Here is a 20006-nt window from a genome sequence, read left to right as displayed (position 1 = left end):
TCTCATGATATAGTAGAAGACTTTGTATTCAGAGTAATTAGAATTTGTATTTAATGATTATTTTAAAAGGTCAATTAAGACAAGGAATCAAAAGAAAAATACACACTAAAAACAATTTAACACAGGTAACTATATTTGTTTGATTCTTTAGATGTAGAGTCAAAGCATTTTCTTCATGTGTGGTAGGAATTTGTGTTCGTCCTTGCATGAGCTGTAGCAATAACTTATTATGAGTCTTGCAAAGCTGACAGAAGACCTCTCCTCCCTAGTTGTCCTACCATGGACATACATACCCACATCTCATTAGACTGTCGTGTAAGTGGATATTTGTGTATTTTTTGTTACTTACGTTGAGTTTTTTTTCTGAAGCACTCAATCTTTATAGAAATAGCTCTTTTTTCCCTTTGTGTAATACTGAAGTAAGTAATGTAGTCTAGCATTACAATAACAGATACAGCTGCCATGCTCAGGAATGGGAGTAAGTACAGCTGACTCTTGGTAAACGTACAGCTCAGAGGGTGAGGGCAGAATTACGCAAACGCATTGGAGAGCTGACCACCATGTAGCAGCTCGCTGTGGGCGTGAGAATATTTCATAGAAGGAAAAGCGTTGTTAGTGGACATGAACTAATAATTTGCTTATGTGGCGGTTGGTTAAGAGAGTGTCCACAGTGTACCCTTGTGGAGCTTTTGATTTTCGTACAATGTGCATTAGTTTGCCAGGGCTGCCCTAACAAAATATCACAGTCTGGGGGGCTGAAACAACAGAAATTTATTTTTCTCACTGTTCTGGAAGCTGGTAGTCTAAAATCAAGGTGCTGGCTGGGTTGGTTTCTAGCGAGGCCTCTAGTCTGGCCATGAAGTGTCTTCACATGGCCTTTCTTCCATGTGTGGAAAAAAGGTCTCCAGTGTCTCTTCTTCTTTTTTTTCCCATCTTTATTGGAATATAATAGATGATTAGTTACTCGTATTTACATTGTACAATTTGATGAGATTCTTTTCAAGTATAGTTGGCATACAATAATATACCAGTTTCAGGTGTGTAGCATAGTGATCAGAGATCCACATAACTTGCACAGTGATCGCCCCACTAAATCTAGTCCTCCTCTTCCCCCTTGCATATTTATTACATTTTTAACCATCTCCCCTATGCTGCACTCTACATCTCCATGTCTATTCTGCAACTATCCTTTTGTACCTCTTAATCCCTTTGCCTTTTTTTTTGTCCCCCCAACACTCTTCCCATCTAGTATCCCTCATATTCTGTATCTATGAGTTTATTTTCACTTTTGTTGTTTTCGATTTTGTTCTTTAGATTCCACATGTATGTGAAATCGTGATATTTGTCTTTATCCGACCCATTTTATTCAACGCAATACTCTCTAGGTCCCTCCAGGCAATATCTTTTTCCATCCCCTTCCTTTTAGTCTGTGTGTGTCTTTTAATCTGAAATGAATCTCTTGTAGGCAGCATATATGTAGGGGTCTTGTTTTCTTATCCATTCATCTCCTTATGAGGACATCAGTTCTGACGGATTAGGACCCCACTCATGTGACCTCATTTAACTTTAAGTATCTCCTTAAAGGCTTTATCTTCAAATTCAGTTATACTGGGGGGTTAAGGCTTCAACATATGAATTTGGAGGGAGTGGGGAACACATACAGTCTATAACACAGTGGGTATAGATTACATATCTTAGTTATATAAATTTAAAATAATTACTTGAAACAGTATCTTTTCAACATAACTTGGTTGTGCCACATGGCACAGCTCTCCATTCTTGACCCCCCCTTTTTTTTTCTATTTTTCTCTGACCAAGGTAGAGCCAATAGGTGGCATAGAAAAGTTTTATTCATGTTGGGGAGTTATCTTGGAGAAATAATTCACCTATAAATGGTGTTTACTTTTTCTCATGAGTATAGGCAAAGATTGTGCCCTCTGACCCCAAGTACTACAAAATAAAATGCCTCTGTTCTTTTTATTTTATTTCTCTGCTGAAGGTTATGGATCGCCCTGGAAATTATGTAGAACCAACAATCGTGACAGGTCTTGCCCATGACGCATCCATTGCACACACAGAGACTTTTGCTCCGATCCTTTATGTCTTTAAATTCAAGGTAAAGATGGATTCCGTCTCTCTTTTCTCTAGTTTAATGACACAATAAGAAGACTAGGGGAAAATGAAGGCATGTGAAATTTCACTCGATTTGCTTTTAGAGGGTTTAGAAAGTCACTCCGATTAGTAGCAATTTGAAAGTTAAGGATAAAATATGATGGGAGGAACACCTTAAAATGTAGAGCATGTCAAGCCAACTACCAGGGAACCCGAGATGAGCAGAGAACCAGCATTGCACTTCATGAAGACGGTGGCCTTCATCTCCTATGTCACCTGATTCTGTGCTACATGGGCCTAAAATCGGCTTCTACACAGAAGGACTACGTAGTTTCATAGTTCAAGAGCTAAGTGTGAGCAGACAAATTGAGAAGGATATAGGGCAACCCAAAGATCTGCAATTATGGGCTGTGGAAGTTTTAGCAGATGAGGATCACTAGGTCTCCTTCCCCAGCATGAGGCAGGTCCTTGCCTCGCCAGACAAGATTTAGAGGTCAAGTCAGGGTTTGAATGCGCTATGATTAACAGTCGAAGAGTGAGAATTGCACCTTGTTGCTATTACATAATTGCATTTTAAGAATCTTGCTTTAAATCGTCTATTGTTGTTTCATATATGGTAACTAGACAGTATAATTTCATGTTTTGTAGTGTGTATATGTGTGACTATGAACTTTTGAGCAAATTATTTAGCTTCTGGGCCTCCAGTGCCTAATTCGTAAATTGGGGTAGTAGAAAACCTGTGTCACAGGGTGGGGATTAAATAACTAAATGTTTGCTAAGTGCTTAGGTCAGTGTGGTGCATGTATTAAGAGTTCAATAATATTAACTATTATATGTAGTAGATTGAATGGAAGAATATACTGATCATTCTCAAAGTACAATTAGGGAGAAAACTCCCCAAAACACTAGGAGAAACAGATTTAGTCAGATGTTTACTCTTTAGTTTCCTTTTTTGCACTAAAATTATACTTGCACATCTCACAAAATGGGTTTAACATCAGTAAACTTTGACCTGAACACTTTGTCATCTAACAGTTTCCAATGTTCGTCCTTTTAGAATGAAGATGAGGTCTTTGCATGGAACAACGAAGTAAAACAGGGACTTTCAAGTAGCATCTTTACCAAGGATTTGGGCAGAATCTTCCGCTGGCTTGGGTATAATAACATTGGGTATTTTTGAAAACTTACGTAAGTCTGTGTGGTGGACTTTTAAAAAAGAATACGACACCATCACAGTCAATCCATTTTTTGGCATTGAGAGTCTTAGAGGTTTTGATTGGGTTTTTATTTATTTGTTTTTGTTTTTTACTTTCCTGTGCATTGCTCTCAAAATGGCTTCCGTTTTACACACAGACCAAAAGGATCAGACTGTGGCATTGTAAACGTCAATATTCCAACAAGTGGGGCTGAGATCGGAGGTGCTTTCGGTATGTAGAATCGTTTCTCCTTTTCCACGTTGGGCAGCATATTACACTACGAGGGCTGCCATAGCAAAATACCACAGACTGGATGGCTTAAACAACAGAAATTAATTTTCTTGCAGTTCTGGAAGCTGGGAAATCCAAGATCAAGTTGTTGGCAGATTTGGTTTCTCCCGAGGCCTCTCTTTCTGGCTTGTAGATGGCCACCTTCCTACTGTGTCCTCATGTGGCCTTTTTTTCTGTATGCACATCCCTGGTGTCTCTTCCTCTTATAAGGACACCAGTCCTATTGGCTTAGGACCTTACCCTTATCACCTTGTTTAATCTTAATTACCTATGTAAAGACCTTATCCTTAAATAGAGCTACATTCTGAGGTACTGGAGGTTAGAGTCTAAACATATCAGTGGGGAAGATGGGGGAAGGTAACCAGGGCACAATTGAGTCTGTAACAGGCAGCAAAGGAAAAGCAGTAGTAGATTTTAGAAAAGTTTGACCAAGAAACTGAAATAATAGTCTTATCTGGTCCGACATGCTTGAGAAAGCTTATGTTTCATATACAGAGTTATTGTTCAAGGTCCTCTATTTTATTCTTGGATGTAGCATCACATTAGTGCAGGGCCCTCAGCCTGAGACGTGTGAACCCCTGAAATGATGGTATCTACTGTTTTCCAGGGAGAGGGTCTAAGAGCCAAAAAAGATTAAGAACCCCTGCTTTAAGGCCAGAAGATTTCATGCGAAAAATTCTGGTTTTTATTTGCAAAGTGGGCATAGGAAATGTTAAACGTTATCTTTTATCTTAGATAAAATAATAAGTTGTTTCTTTTCACTGAACCCTGTTTCTCTTTTGATATGGTTTGAGCGCTGAGTGCTTAAACTTAAAAAGAAAACTCTCCCTAACAATCATATTAAGTTTTGATAAGTTAGTATTTCTTTTAAAAAATTATCCAAAGTATAGTAAAAGATTGCCTTGGTTTTTAAAATATATATAGAAGCAAAACAAATATGCATTAATACCTGCAGAAGTTTAAATAATTAGAGGCATTCTTTTATATATTTTAGACCAAACACTACAATTACTATTCAGTGTGCAGATTTTGATAAAAGATTCCTGCTTTCAGTTCAGCCCTTCACCCCTGCCCCCCCACTATTTAGTGGCCACATGCGTTTGTCTGCTCCTTATGTAGGCTTTTAATCCCCGTGTCCAGCCTATGCTTTCTTTGTACAATTGACTCTTCATTTCAGCCCCCACAATTGATTTTTAAAGTTTTATTTTATTTTATTTTTTTATAGGTGAGGCAACCCTTGGTTGACCTCACAGATTGCAAGGACCTCGTCAACTTACAATCTCTTATTTCTTATTTTATTTTTTACGCTTGCAGCGCCTGGTCTTCCGAGGTGGTCTCCCATCTAAGTACTAACCAGGCCCGACCTTGCTTAGCTTCCGAGATCAGACGAGATCGGGCTTGTTCAGGGTGGCATGGCCGTAGACTAAAGTTTTAAAAAAGTCTTATGATGGAAAAAGCAGTTCTGCCTTCTTCTTTCTTTCTTTCCCAGAGGCAGCCACTTCGAGATTCTTACTAAAAGCAAGTAAATTTACCTTTGAATTTACTTCCATTTTTCTAAGAGCCGTGCTTTAACTGCTCTTTTTTCACAGAATTAGGCACTATGTCTTGATCCTCTGTTATACTAGATTAACCTTAAACCCCCCCTCTCTTTCCCTGTATATAATATGACTTTATTGCCTGGGGTGAGGTCCAGAGAAAACCAGATAGAAGCTTCTGAGAGTCTTGTCTGGATGGAGTCACACGAGATGTGCTTAATTCTTCTAGCAACGGATTGTGACAACAGTCTCCCAGGAAAGCTCTTCAGAGACTCAGTATCCAAGGCTTTTACTGGGGGCTAGTCACGTGGGCACCCTCTGCATAGCATGTATCAAAATTCCAGACTCCCAGGAGGAAGGCAGGCGTTTAACATAAACCACAGTGTTTGTACAAAAACAGCTTAAGTCCAGTGAGACACCTTGATCATTTAGGGAATGTTTTATATCAGTGGAAGGAACTGTTAACAGCCAAGTTCCCAGATACCAGCAACATCAAAAGCAGATCTGCTGTGCCATTTCGGCACAGTTTGTGATAATTTTTCCTCAGACTTCTGAAGCTATTACTCATTTGTCTTCTGGTTTCTAGTGTTGTGGTTTAAAAGCCCAATCCACTTTGATTTCTGATCTTTTTATTTTCCCAGTTTCAAAAAATTTTGAGTCTATTACTTAGGCCGACGTTCTGAGATTTCACAGGAATACGCCTCAATGGGGTTCTTCGTTAGAAATTTTTGTTGGATAATCAGTGAGCCAGTGATTGGCCTTACGATATTAAGATATCTAGTTTTCAGTCCTGGGAAGTTTTTGTTTTGTTTTGGTAATGTTTCTTTGCAATTTTTTCTTTTCAATTTTCTCCATTTTAACTTTTAGAATTGCTATTATTGGAATGTTATCTCTTACGATGAATTGCCTAATTTTGTTATATTTTCTCTCCTATTTTCCATCTCTTTAGTCTTTTTATTTTTTTATATGGGAGATTTCCTTAGTGTTGTAACACTTCTATTAAGTTTTTTCTCCTCTGCTCTTATTAAAAACACCAAGATTTATTTCTTGTGCTTTGATGGCAGACTCTTATTCTATGGAATCATTATCTTCTTGTAACACCTTTAAGGATATTGATGTAATATTTAAAATGTTATGTAAGCAGTTTATGTGTATCGTAGAAAATTACATATAGATAAGCATAAATGAGAAAATAAGATTATATTTCCATTGTCCAGAGGTTTTCATTTTTAAGACCTTGGTATAATGGTAAGGGTTTTTTTGTTGTTGTTGTTTTTGTTTTTTTGTTTTTTTAAGGTTTTCTTCCTGACATAATTCTGTTTCCTCTTAATTCCTTTTATTTTGTTCTCCCTCTTAGTTCCTTTTTCATGTTTGTTTGCAGAGGAGATACTCTGGGCTAAATGTAAAGGAACTGGTCAGGTAGCTCTGGTCTTCTAGTATCGTCATTTCAGTGATAGCGAGTAGGAGCCCATGCAGAAAGTAACTGCCTAAGAGATGAGATGTGAGCTGCTTTTGTATTTCTCTAGGAGGAGAAAAGCACACTGGTGGTGGCAGGGAGTCTGGTAGTGATGCCTGGAAACAGTACATGAGAAGATCTACGTGGTAAGAAAAGGCTTTGTAAAGACAGGTTTGGGCTTAAAGCCATCGCAACGTGCTCATATGCTCTTCTACTTTCTGCTCTGTCTTCATGAAGTTTCATTTAATTTTATTTTTCTAATGTTTCCAACTCTCCCCTCCCAGAGTGTCCGTTTTGTATTATTATTTCCCTACCCTTTTTTTCCAGTTCCAGCTAGTGCCCAATGCCCGACTGTGAAACCATCTCGTTGGTGGTTTCTCTCTAGAGACATTATGGAAACAGGACACTTGGGGAACGGGTGTCAACCAGCAGGAGAAAGTGAGAAAAGCTGTCCTTTTAGGTTTGTCCTTGGGTGCAGTTGTCACCCTTGCAGACTTTAGAAGCAGGTAGAGATGGAGGCGGGCAGGGGGACCGGGGGCCTGAATAGGAAGCTGGGGGATACTAGCTCTTAGAAGAGTGAGCATGACCCTTGAAAGCAGGATTAGCTGATGTGGGAGTTGGTTTCTGGGAGGTACTGACCAAGAGCTCTTTCTTTTACTTGCATTCTGTTTTCCCTCCCCCTAGGTAGATAAAGCTTTACTCAAGTGTAAAAGAACAGAGTTTGGGGTCAGGCCCATGTGGCGTTATGTTGTAGAAAGAGCACGGGGTGAGGAGCCAGGGACGCCCGTCCTATTCCCATTTACTCCTTCTCACTAGCTCTGTAACCTTGGGTGAGTTTCTCATCCTAGGCTCCTTACAGCCTCCATGACTCTGTATCTGTCAGGAATTTCTGAGGTGATTTTGGCCATGGCCTATTAAGTCTCAAACACATGCACTCTTTGCCTGATTCCCATTCTCTGAAGTCAGTTATCTTCCTTTTCCTTTTTTTGTGTGCTTGAGAATGAGAGTGGAAAACATTTAGCTATGGCCTTTTGAGAACTCATTTAATGGAACACTTTTCCTCTTAGGAGAAAAATGAGATGACTACCAGATAACTGACTAATAGAGAAGCTTTTATTTTCTAAATTATTATAGTTTCTATTTTGTTTTTATCAAAGTGGGAATGTCTGTATTTCTCCTGTCAATTCAATCCAAGTTACTGAGAGATATAAAGATTATTACAGTCCTCATATCTTTGTGCCCTGAAAATTATGAATAACATGTATGCTATGTATCCAGACTTGTGTTTCTCTTTCCCTTTTCTTTCTTTTATAAAACTGGATCCATACTAACATTGTTTCATATCCTAATATTTTTCTTCACCAACTTGCAACTTGAACATTTCACCTTGTTTATATATACAGATCTACTACATTTTCTTCATGGTATAAAAATATTCTACATTATGTATGTACTGATCTTTATTTTAATTTTTTTTTTCTCCCTAGCACCATCAACTACAGTAAGGACCTTCCTCTGGCCCAGGGAATCAAGTTTCAGTAAAGGTGCTTTACATTGACATTATTTCAAGTCTTTTAGGTGTTTTTACATTCTTTCTTCTGAAGAAGACAAAGAAAATTAAGATTGGCCCTGAATAAATACATCATTTTGAATATGACAGTAGCTAATCCCTTATGCCTCCAAGGTCCTGACTAAATCAAGAGACTCCTTTTTTAAAAATAAAATTGTCACGACATAGTCATGTTTAGTAAAAGATAGAATACATGGATTTTTACGTTACTAATAGTTACTGATGTTTTAGAAGTTTATAATTATTTTATGATTTAGAAGAAATAATACATACCATGGTAGGAATTTGGAAATACACAGAACATAATAGAGAAGAGAGTAGAAATCTTCTCAGTAGATGCAGAAACATCTCCTGAGCCAGTAAAGAATTCTCTGGCGAGTGTTGATTCACATTACCCTCCTCTAGCCTGTGTTGGAAAGCGTGTGATTGAAAGGGAGTGTTTCCCTTATGTATAGGGGACCACAGCACAATATCCCTGTGGAATGACTTGCTCTGTTTAAAATGACGAAGTGCATTCATCACCATTACAACTTCTCTTACTCATGATGGCGTGTGTCACCACAGAAGAAATTTATGGGGAGGACATAGCTATCACTCATGCCCTAGAAGCTGCACCTGCCGAGGTCTCTGCCTGTGCAGAATTCTACAGAAAGTGTATCTGGATTTCCTATGCAGCGGTAGGCCAGTTTCTTTAGCCGTTAGGCTTCCGTGGTTGCCCTTAAATTTATGTAACCACAGTGTGTGTGGCAGCATGTGGCAGAGTGAATCGGGCTAAGTCCACTTTCTCTTTGCTGAGAGTCTGCTTCCTTCTCTTGAGAAGCTACCCGGAAGCTCTTGGAGTGGTTCAGCCCAGGGCCTCTGTGGAGCTCACACTGGCTCTTGCATTCTGTCTTCCTGGAAGTCTGCACTCCTCCAGCGGGTTGCAGCCGCCACTCCACTACTTCTGCCAGATTGGTCTGGGGCAGAAGCCTTTGAAGACAACGTTTATGGATGACCTGATGTATCAGGGTGTATGGAGACATTTGCACAACTGGCAAGGAGTTTGGGGTTGTTATGTCAGAGAAGCAAGCAAATGAAAAAACTAAGCAGTTATAAATTTATCAGGAATGGAAAGGCATTTGAATACATTCCGTGGCCCAGCTGTGACTAGTGCTCACTGAGGTGTGCTGTTGTCAACCTTGAATATTAAGCCAGGTGCTGATGATACACCTTTTGAGAGTGTGTTGGTAGGAAAAAGTCAAGGGTTGCGAGTAGGTTAGAAAGGTGGACAATTCTTCATGTTTTGTGATGGAAAATCAATAATACCTAAAATTACAAAAGTTAAAATAGCACATAGGCTTAGAAAGATAGGGAGGTAAATTCTGAAAGAATCATTGCTTCGGGGGGGGACAAATGGGGCATGAGGCTTGGAGACAGGATGGATTGCTATTTTTCATAACTAGTTTTATAGAGCTGTTTGAAATTATAAATTACATTTATAGTTTCTCTCCAATTAGGTATTCGAGGAGGCCCTCCATCCTCCTATGTATCTGCTAAAGCCATGACATTGTGGTCAATTTGGAATAATAATATCCAGTATACTGGTGAGAGGGGGTGACTGCAACTCTCATCTTAGGTATAGAAATCGAGTTAAACTGATTCTGAAAGCTTTCTTTAAAACGAATTCAGAATTTTTCTACATATTTCTAGCAACATTTTTGTCATAACAATTATTAAAAAATTTTGTCTTTAAACTGGCCCTCTTTGTTCTTAATTATTGACCAAAGAAATAAAAGTTGCTTATTAGTATTTTTAATCACAAAAATTAAAATGTGTATTTTTATGTGTTATTACTGACCACATACTGTGAGATGCTAGGAGTTCTGTGCTGTCGATTACTAGTTATTCTGAGCCCCTTGTGACTGTCCTGCCCCTCCCTGCCTGCATCTGGTGGTGTAACCGTGCTGTCAATTCTCAGCCCACACTGTGGACCTGAGGAACTTGCGGTTAGCAGGCCACTTCTGCCGCTACGGTGAACCCTACGTTTAAGATCTTGCTGTACATCTCCAGTTTCTGGAGAGAGCTTCCAATCGGCCAATCCTAGGATCCTGGCTCTTGTGTTTCCTCCATGGGAAAGAAGTAGAAGATATGGTCCTTCTGGCTTCCTTTTTGTGAGGCAGGCACTCCTGATGAAGACGTTACACAGTGGATATGAGACAGTTTTCTCAAAGGAAATTGGGGCGCTGTTACATCTTTCGCTCTTATGCGTCCTCTCTCTCTTTTGCTCTTGGTATCATTCTCTGTCCCTGAAAATGCTGCAGGGACCGAGAAGGGTCAGTGTCTTGCTCGTCTCTTCCATGGCAGTTTCAAACCTTTCTCCTGTTGCCTTCACTCAGCAAGATTGCCAGCGGGGAAGCTATTTGGGAATGTTTTAAAATGTTTTCCATTTCAGTATTTCCAGACAGAGACATGTACACTTCCTTTCCCGTGGTCCCCAACACTTCATTTTCTTACACCTGGCTTGGTCACTTGTTTGTCCTGTTTCTTTGATTTATCTGCTTGACTGCTGTAGACAGTTACAATGGTAACTATTTTTGCAATTTCTACATTAGGGTCCTCTTCCGTATAAACGCTCTTGTTTGGTTTTACTCATGCTGTTTGTTGTCTTTAAGGTTTTTAAGAGGCTATGCGAAGAGATTAGGTGACAGGCCATTATTTTTCAGTCCCAGAAACTGTTGATACATTTTGATATACCCAAGTTTTGACCTTTTCATATAATGAAATCTATTGATCTTTTATAGTTTTTCAAATTAAAGTAAAAAAGTTAGGTTACAGATATTTTCTCTGCTGTTTCTTTTAAACATTTTTAAAGAAGTGTAACTAGTACATACATAGTTAAAAATTCGGATGGGGCTAGAACGCTTATAATAAACACTAACAGCTCCTGTTCCCTCCTGCTCTTTCTCCCCAGCCCCAGCCCAGGTTCCCACGTGCCAGAGGAACCACCTTTACCTTTTCTTCTGTTCTCTTATTGACCTCCATATTTCTAAATAATAACCTTTTACTGCTATTTTTCAGTTCATCAATTTAGATATTGTCTGTTGGCTTGATGTGATAGGTGAGGATTAATTTTTATTATCACTTACCCAAACATAAACCTTACTTTAATTTCTCTAATCTGTTAATATAGCTTTTGGTTAAGTTATCACTTAATTATTATGAACATGCAAAGACAACCAAGCTTAATCATGCCTTAAAATCATGCCTACTTTTTTGTCTAATCTTTTATTTTTCCTGGGATTAGTAATTGCTCTTCTTATTGCTTAATTTGCTCTGTATCTTTTTATTGTGGTAAAATACAACATAAGACTCACCATTTTAAAGTGTGCAGTTTACTGGCATTTAGTACCTTCACAAAGTTGTGTCACTGTCACCACTATCTAGTTCTAGACTATTTTTATCATCCCCAAAGGAAACCCCATTAAGCAGTTATTCCCATTTTCTCCTCCCTCCCCTGCTCCCCCCTGTCCACAACCCCCACCCCACCCCACCCCTACCCCCCTGTCCCTGGCAACCATCGGTCTGCTTTCTGTCTCTGTGAATTTGCCTATTCTGGATATTTCACATAAATAGAATCTCTATTACTAAGTATTTCCAAATGCCTGTAGCATGCCTATTATCTCTGTAGCATGCCTATTAATATTTTCCAATTACTCGTATCAGCTTGAGTTTTTTATTTTTCCTGCGATCAACTCTCCAAGTGCCCTTTGTCCCATTGATTCAGTTGTACTGGTTGCTCTTTAGGGCTATTGCACAAGTGTCATCCATGGACTTCTCTTTGCTGCTCTTCTGTGTTAGAGTGTCTTGTTTCCTGGATCCTACGTTTTCTTCTTTATTGCTTTATACTCTTCTTTTGCTAGAGCATATCCTGCAGAAGCTTCCTGAGAATGGTTGTTTTGGAGGTAATTTTTGAAAAGTCTAAAGGAAAGGTCTTTATCTCCACATCGAATGGAAAATTGGATATAAGATTCTGGGTTTAAAATGTGCTCTGTTTTGTTTGCATTGGAAGGACCCGCAGATGTTTTATGCTAGTGACATTTTGGTCTTTAATCCATTTGGACTTTGTTATGATTTGATCTTAATTGATTACCCTTCAGATATTTAAGAATTCTCCCCACTCCAAATATGACAAATGAGTTTTCCTTTCCCCACTCACATGTCATAACACACTGCATTCTTATGGGTACTAGGATCAGTTTGTAGATTGTGTATTCTGATTCAGTGGTTGGTGTATGTGTACATGTAGACACGTGTATTGGACTGATTTAGTTTTTATGGCCTTTTAAATTTCCTTTATTAAATTTAAGTTGTTTTAGAGTCCTATACACATTATCCATGTGACCTTCGGAAAGTAACGTAACCTCTTTGAATTTCATTTTTTTATCTGTAAGGTGAAGATATCAGTTCGGCTTTGTTATAAGCTGAAGAAACCAATTCTGCCTTTAGCAAAAATTGGAAAGCATGCTGGACAGACTCATTTTGCTCCTCCAGATCCATTCTCCAACATCCTCTCTCCTGCCATGTGTCCTTTGGGGCTGACCGCTGTAGACCGTTTCACCTGTGCTTTCTTTGTGTTCCGGCTTTTGATTGATTGGCCAGTGATAGAACATGCGAGTAGACAGAGGTCAAGGTATTATTGGTAGTTATTGTCTCAAGGTATTATTGGTAGTTATTGTCAGCCAGCCCTTGGTAGTTGTTGTCTGTGGTTTTAGTCCTTTTCCTGTGACCACAGACCTTGTCAGGTGTCTCCTCTGCTGTGGCTACACAGGATTCTACCAACACCATCCTTTTTCTTCAGTCAGCAAGTGCAAATGGCATTTTACTTTCCAGGTTCATCACCTTCCCTCTTGATTTCTTGCGTCCAGGGGTCTAGCTAGTTAAGAGGTAATAACTACCTTGTCACGCTACCACTGCTGGAATGAGTGAACTTCAATCATTTTTAGGCTTTTTGTTTCTTTACTCAAAATTTGGAACAGCAGGCAATTGGCCTAGCATGGATCATTTAACCTGTGATATAATTTACCTGTCCCTTGGCTGGGAGCGAGCAGGACACCTGAAGTAATAGTCCTAATGCTGAAATCAAGGGCAGAGAATTCCATTGATTAGGAAATTGGAGCAATGTTATCATAAGAAAGAAATATAGATGCTGGTCAGCTAAAATAATGTATTTCCACTACATAGAATAATATCTGTCTCACAAAATTGTAAAGATTACAGAGAAAAATTATAAAAATAATAGTGCTTGGCTCAATAAAATATTGTCTATTATTATTATGGTGTTTTCCATATTTTTCTAAATAAAATTTAGAAGTACTTTTCAGGTTTTTGAAGAAGAAATTTCCTAGGATTTTAATTGGAATCACATTAAATGTATAAATAGGAAAGAATTTATAGTATTCAGATTTTAAACAGTTAGTTTTATGATATGTATGTCGATTTGTTGACATATTTCCTTGCAAAATTCTGTAGCTTATTTCATGCAGTGTCTTAAGTTTATTTCTGTATATTTTGTGATTTTAAAAGTAATTATAAATGAGATTTTTTTTTCTCTCTGTATGTGTAAGTTATTGCAGAAGCCATTTTTTCCAAGGTAGGTTAGGTTTGAAAATAGAAACATGGATCTTATAATTCCTCAGCGTTTGTTATTTGCTGGTTAGTGGTCTTTTCGGCCTGGCAATTTCAGAGTTCTAGAAATCTGACCAGGATTCTGTTATCGAATTGTGTTTACGGTGCTGACCTCTAGGTGGCACTGTTGGTTAGAGCAAATTCCACAGTTTGGCAGGGAAGTGAGTTGTGTTGACTCTGGTATCCAGGTCACCCTGGAAAAGGTTTTCTAGTCAGCAGACAGATGTGCTAAACTCTATGCCCCACTTTTATGAGCTGCGTTACATTCCAGCTCCGTTGGTACCTGCCTTCCCTGTCTCACGTGTGATAACTACGCAGATCACATGAGCTTCAGTTGATTACTCTTCTTGGGTAAAACATAAGCCCCAAAATATCAAAGAGAAAAAATGTTTGGCTACAATTGCAGATTAGTGTCTTTTCTTTTAAATTAAGAAACATAAGTTTTATTTTCCGTCCACACCCTCTTTCCCTCCGTGAGCATATGTGGGACATTACTTCATTTCGAACAACTCCAGGGGACATGTTACATGTTTTACTTATATGATATTTACAGTGTTCCAGGCACTTTTCAAAGCACTTAACAACTATAAACCCATTTAATTCTCATAGCAACTCTTTGAGGTAGATGCTGTTATGCCCCTCATTTTATTAATAAGGAAACTGAGGTACAGAGAGGTTACGTAACTTTCCCTGAGTCACACAGCTGATAAACAACGGGGCTGAAATTTGAACTCAAGCAGTCTGGCTCCAGAGCTAGTGCTCTGGTGATAGGAATCGCCTGAGATTGTAGAGTTCTTCCAGTGCTCCTCTTCCATGACCGACTCCCTCGTAATTGTTGACCCTTTGATTTTTCTTTTGGAATGTTCTTTATTTTTTTATTTTGACATGATCACAACTTTAAAGAAAAACTGCAAGTATAGTACAAAGCATTTTTTTCCATTTAACTATTTCAGAATATGTTGTTGACCTGATGCCCCATTATCCCAGATACTTGAGTGTATATTTCCCATAAACCAGGACATTTTCCTACATAACTACAACATAGCCATCAAAACCAGGAAATTATTGCTATGTTACTAACATCTAATTCACAGGTCCTATTCGCCTTTTGCCACTTGTCTCAGTAATAACCTCTATAGGAAAAGGAGCTACATTGTCCTATCTCTGTAGTCTGTAGTCTTTCATGACCTTGCCACTTTTGAAATGACTGTAAGCAGTACAGTCACAGAAGTGATACTGTGACTCCCTCGTTGCATCCTATCAGGTGGCGCTTGATTGTGATTTGCCCATTACTGATGTTAACATTGATCTCTTTATGAGGGCAGTGTCTGCCAATTGCCTCCACTGTAAAGTGTTTTACCCTTTGTAAATTAATGTCTTTTGCGGGGAGGTACTTTGAGACTAACTGTATGTCTTATTTGCCATCGTACTTTCTATTTTCTTCACCTTCGTATGTTCTTGTGTTTTCCTATTTTATCCAGTGAGGTGTAATTTATTACAGGACTTATTCTGATGCTCACAATAAATTTTGATGTCTCTGATTTGGCCAGTAGGATTCCCTTCAGGTCAGCCTCTGTGTTCTTTTGCTGTGTCCCCGTTCTTTGAGCACTTCCTTACTTTTTGGAACAAAGTGTCCCAGGTTCTTCCTGTACTTATCCTGCCCCAGCCCTGGAATCAGCCATTTCTCCAATCGTGTTTAGAAGTCCGAATCTGGTGTAGATATGCCTGTTGATAAGGATGTCACTTGCTCCCAGTTGTGGACAGAGCTGGGAAATACATGTACACACAAGTACATCTGTATGTTATTTCTAAATCTGTCTGCTTATATTGACAACCACGAGTTCACATCAAAACTTCCATGTTCAACCCAATGTCACAGTGTTCATTTTAGTTTTTTCCCTTTCAGTATTTGCAACTCTTGCCTCTGATAGTAGGAAACCTTGACATTACTCTCAGTGCGTGTTCTCGGTATAAGCAACCTCTCATCCTCCCAGGACACCCTCCTCACCTCATTCTGGTCCTGAGCGTGCTCGTCTCATCCCCCACATGGGTGTCACCCAGCTCAGCCTCTGACACCTGTGCACAGCTGCCACCATGGGGATGCCCGTCTCACTCATGGAAGGGCTTTAGGACTGACCTTGTTCAGGAAGAAAAGAGGTAGAAGAACTGACCTTTCCTTAAATGCAGGATTTAAAAAATATATATTTACTATTTATTTATTAAAATGTAATAAGAACAAGGGCTATACATAGACCAGTATCTGCATATAAGGAGTACGGACCATCAACCGAATAAAATTAAAACAGTATTTTATTACTGTTATAACTCTCCTAACTGCAGGATTTTGCGTCAAAACGATACTTGACTGCACTTCACACTGTCTGCCGCCAGGGGGCAGGGATGCCTGGGGCTGTAGGGTGGCACTGGTCTGGGAGGTGGAGCGCCTGTGTTCTGGAACAGCTGTTTCTAATGGCCTAAGGCTCTTGGAGAAGTAATCTGGCCTCTCCACGCTCTACCCAGCTCTCTCTCTCGTGTAAAATGAATGCGCTGGACCAAATCTGAAGTTAGAAACTGGGGCCCCATGGGCCAATTTGTTTTGTTTGGGAGTTAGCTTTCAGAAAATTCGAATTTAAATTTTTTTTAAGTGGAGGCTATGTATTCCAATTAGCCACAGCTCAGATTATCACATTTCCTTCACCTATGCCCTTCCATCCCAAGGATTCTACAGCTTTATTCTGTAGGCTCTGATGAATTAGGTGTGCTTCAAACTACCCCTTCTTGGCTAAGGACAGTATTTCTATCCAGAAGAGTGAAATCGTTTATAGACTTCCAGTCAGGGCCCTGGTATTATTAGGAAATGACTTTAACTGCTCTAACAGAAAGAATAAAGAAAAAATAAAGGCTAAGCAAGATAGATTATCTCTTCCATTTAACAGTCCAGGTGTGAGTAGTCCAGGGTGGACTAGTGAGCCAGGGTGTCCAGACCTCAGGCTTCTTTTCTGCATGGTGAAAGACGGCCCACTGCCGCCACGTTTCCGCTCACGTGTAGTTACGGGAGGGCATCCTTCCGTTTAAGAGTGTGACCTGGAAGTCGCATACGCCACTTGCACTCACGTCGCACTGGCAGAATTTAGTCACATAGCGTATACAGCTAATGAGAGATTGAGAAACAAATATTTGTTCTTGGGAGCCATGAATTTAGTAAAATTTTGGGCATTCTATTATGTTGAGAGAGGACAGAATGGATATTGGGAGGAAATTAACTTCCACAATATTTGCTAAAAATATTCCCCTCCGCTCGGCATCAGGAATAGCCTCTGTTGCATGCCATTTTACTTCCTCATGCTAATCTGCCAATTAAGAATTCATTTAGATTTTGCTTTCATTCTCCAGGGCAATAGAAATAATCAGCTTCCCAAAGCAGCCAATCGGAAATTTCAAAGTTGATTGGAAAGGGTAGGAGGTAGAAGAGTGAAGTTTGGACAAGTGAGACAGTTGGAGGTAGGGCTGGCAAAGATAGGTAGGAAACCCTGTGGGGAGACAACAGGCCAAATGGAAAGGGCTCTTGGAAAAGGTAGCTGGTGAAAGGTAAGTGGGAAACAGGGATGAGAGGCTAGGAGCCAGTACGTGAGCTTCCTTCAGCATGGCCTCTTTGCTCTACTTTCTCCTCTCTGGCTCAAAGGATTTTTTATCACATCGGGGCTATCAGAAACGCTGGATTTGCTTCTCAACTCTGGGCCAGATAACACTGGGGAAGCCACATCTCTTCTGTGACTCAGTAATCTCTGTAAAATGGGTATAATCTTCCTACCATACTTCTCAACACTACTGTAAAATACAAATGCAATATCAAATGTGAAAACTTACTGTGGAAAGTATAGTGGACAGTTGAGATTACTGACAGAAGTCGTAGAGTTCCCTGCAGTCTGTGTGGGGCTGGTCTAGGTCTGGGCCATCCCCGGGGCACCGATTTAATTGTGAGAGGCTCACAGGTCACCCCTAATTCAAAGGTCATTCCTTTGGCAAACAGCCCACGGGAGTCCACCTACTTGGCAGATCCAGGCCCTGGGCACTGAGTGGATACCTGTCTGGAGAGGTGAAGAAGGAGGAGATGGACATGTGTCAGATGTGTAATCAGAAACACCATAGGCTGGGCCACTGATGTGGTGGGAGGGAATTAAGGAGGTCCTAGCCAGGGCTTTTGACAGGGACCTGAGAACTGTGACTAGAACTGGTTTTGTCTTGGATTGCAGCGAGCCCAACAGCTGGACAACTGGATCTCTACTTTTGACCTGGTTTGAGCTAGTGAATTCATACTCGAATTGCTTGGCTTTCAGCTGTGAAAATACGCTGAGTGGGATGAGGAGACATTTCCTCCTGTTAAGTGTGTTGTTCAAGTGTGCTACCAATGCAAGGACTTTTGCTTGTGAGCTAGGAAGTTGAGCTTTGCTCACAATCTCAAGCAATGCCTGTGAAAGAAGCTTTGCCTCTGTCTTTTTTGAAGGGGTCTAGATGATACATTGCCTTATCTTTTCTGGTGATAGTATGAGGGGACAGTGTCTCAGGGAGGCATTTCACTCTATTTTGCAACTGGAAGAATCAGATATTAGTTTTATACTACATCACTCATTATTAACGGCTTTCATTTTTATAGTATAACAAACCGTCATAAGAATAATCAAGATGATTCATCGAAGATTTTTCTTTCTTGCCTTGAGGTAATGATCTGTTCCTACTTTAAAAATTAGGCATAATCATCGCAATGTTTCCCTCGTGTTTTAAAACCACACTCCAGATAGCCAAAGCAGAGTGATCAAGTGATTTTTAACCTCTTGAAATGGGAAAAAACCTCTAAAGAAAAAGGGCCAAGAATTATTCTACAGCTTCCGGACCTTAGGCCCTGCAGCAATGACTCAATGAATTTTATTCTCATAGTCAGATAAAGATAAGATGCTTTCTACCTCTGCCTTTCTCTGCCATCCGCCTCTGCCACCAAGTAAATGGCAGATCGGTCTAGTATTTCCTGCGAACGAAGGTAAGCCGAGGGCCTCCTGGCTTCATTCCCCATTTGTAGTTTTTGACCTCCGCATGTTTAACATTGACTTTCTCGTGACCACACTGCCTCCTTTCCTCCTTGAGGGGTTTCTTTTTACTCTCGTTCACAGAAAACACAGCAGTCCTGGCTGCGGCTGGTTTAGCCTTCCGGAACTCTCTGCCCTGGGGCCTCCCAGAACTTCCACACCACAGAGAGATCACGGCCCCCTGCTAAGATCTCCCAGCCTACGTGCCTCTCAGGCTAAAAGGCTGGAGTCCTCGCATCCCCTCAGGTCTCGTGTCTTTATAAATAACTTAGTGTGCCACCTACTCTGTCCCCCAGCAGGATGCTTCTCTATAAAATGCTTTCTCTGAAGTAGGCAGAAGCCTAATTGTTCTCTCTGAGTTACCTAATGGACTTGAAGGGCTTGAATTTTTAGTAGCTTTCAGAAACAAAAGAGGCTTTTTAACTGGACAAACTATTCCCTCCAGCGAAGTCCCCTTGGCTGACCTGTGTTTACTATTAAGCAGCATAGTGCCAGCCCACTGTGGCTCTTAGTCAAATAATCACTACAGGAAATTTGCTTCAGGCCTATAATTGGACTTCCAAGGTCTACCTCTGGTTTGTTATTTCTTTTTCTCGTGTGTGTCTCTTAACTACATTAAGGAAGGTTGCAGAAAGCTTTTTGTGGCGATCCTCACTACAAAATCAAATTGACTTCTTCTTTTTGCCCCTGAAAGTCATGATGCCCCCTTATTTTTTAATGTTTGTTTCTCTCACTAAGTGAAAGCTCTATGAGGTCAGGACCTTTTTTAGATTGTTCAAGCTCTGTCCCTTCTGAATCTAGTGGGATGCCTGGACTAGTATGGAATCAGTAAGTGTTTGTTGAATAATCTATTAAATGGATGCTTTGTGGAAGTTTTGGCCTCTTTTTGTATGTGGAGGGGAAGAACTATAAATTCCTCTACTTTCTTATGGTTCTTTGACTGGGACCTGTGAATTTAGCTGCAAAAGACAAAATAAAGACTAACAGGAGAAAAGGAATACTCTTAACTATGTACACGGAGGCCTTCACGGAAAGAAAGATCCAACAGAGTGGTTAAGTGTTGGGGCTTACCATTTAAATAAATGCAATACATTGTGTAAA

At 39.9% G+C, this 20006-nt stretch overlaps 1 protein-coding gene and 1 pseudogene across 2 annotated transcripts in view; one reads left to right on the top strand and one right to left on the bottom strand.

Annotated features, from left to right (window-relative positions):
- ALDH7A1 (aldehyde dehydrogenase 7 family member A1) overlaps positions 1–9893 on the top strand; it is a 33490-nt gene extending 23597 nt beyond the window's left edge. Inside the window, exons 14-19 of one of the 2 annotated variants that reach the window (XM_039848587.1) lie at positions 2000–2116; positions 3170–3267; positions 3466–3539; positions 6661–6736; positions 8078–8134; positions 9657–9893. In XM_039848587.1, the coding sequence (XP_039704521.1) occupies positions 2000–2116; positions 3170–3267; positions 3466–3539; positions 6661–6736; positions 8078–8132 (420 nt within the window). In that variant the 3' untranslated portion in view covers positions 8133–8134; positions 9657–9893. Of the gene's footprint in view, positions 1–1999; positions 2117–3169; positions 3268–3465; positions 3540–6660; positions 6737–8077; positions 8328–9656 lie in introns of those variants that run through there. The other variant, XM_039848586.1, reaches the window with a different exon arrangement.
- Positions 4905–5023, bottom strand: LOC120591082 (uncharacterized; annotated as a pseudogene).
- Positions 9894–20006: the final 10113 nt, after the last annotated feature.

Source organism: Pteropus medius, unplaced genomic scaffold (genome assembly GCF_902729225.1).
Source record: "Pteropus medius unplaced genomic scaffold, Ma_sr-lr_union100, whole genome shotgun sequence".
In the NCBI taxonomy this organism is placed as follows: domain Eukaryota; kingdom Metazoa; phylum Chordata; class Mammalia; order Chiroptera; family Pteropodidae; genus Pteropus; species Pteropus medius.
Note: the sequence above shows the minus strand (reverse complement) of the source record. Positions and strands in the feature narration are given on the sequence as shown.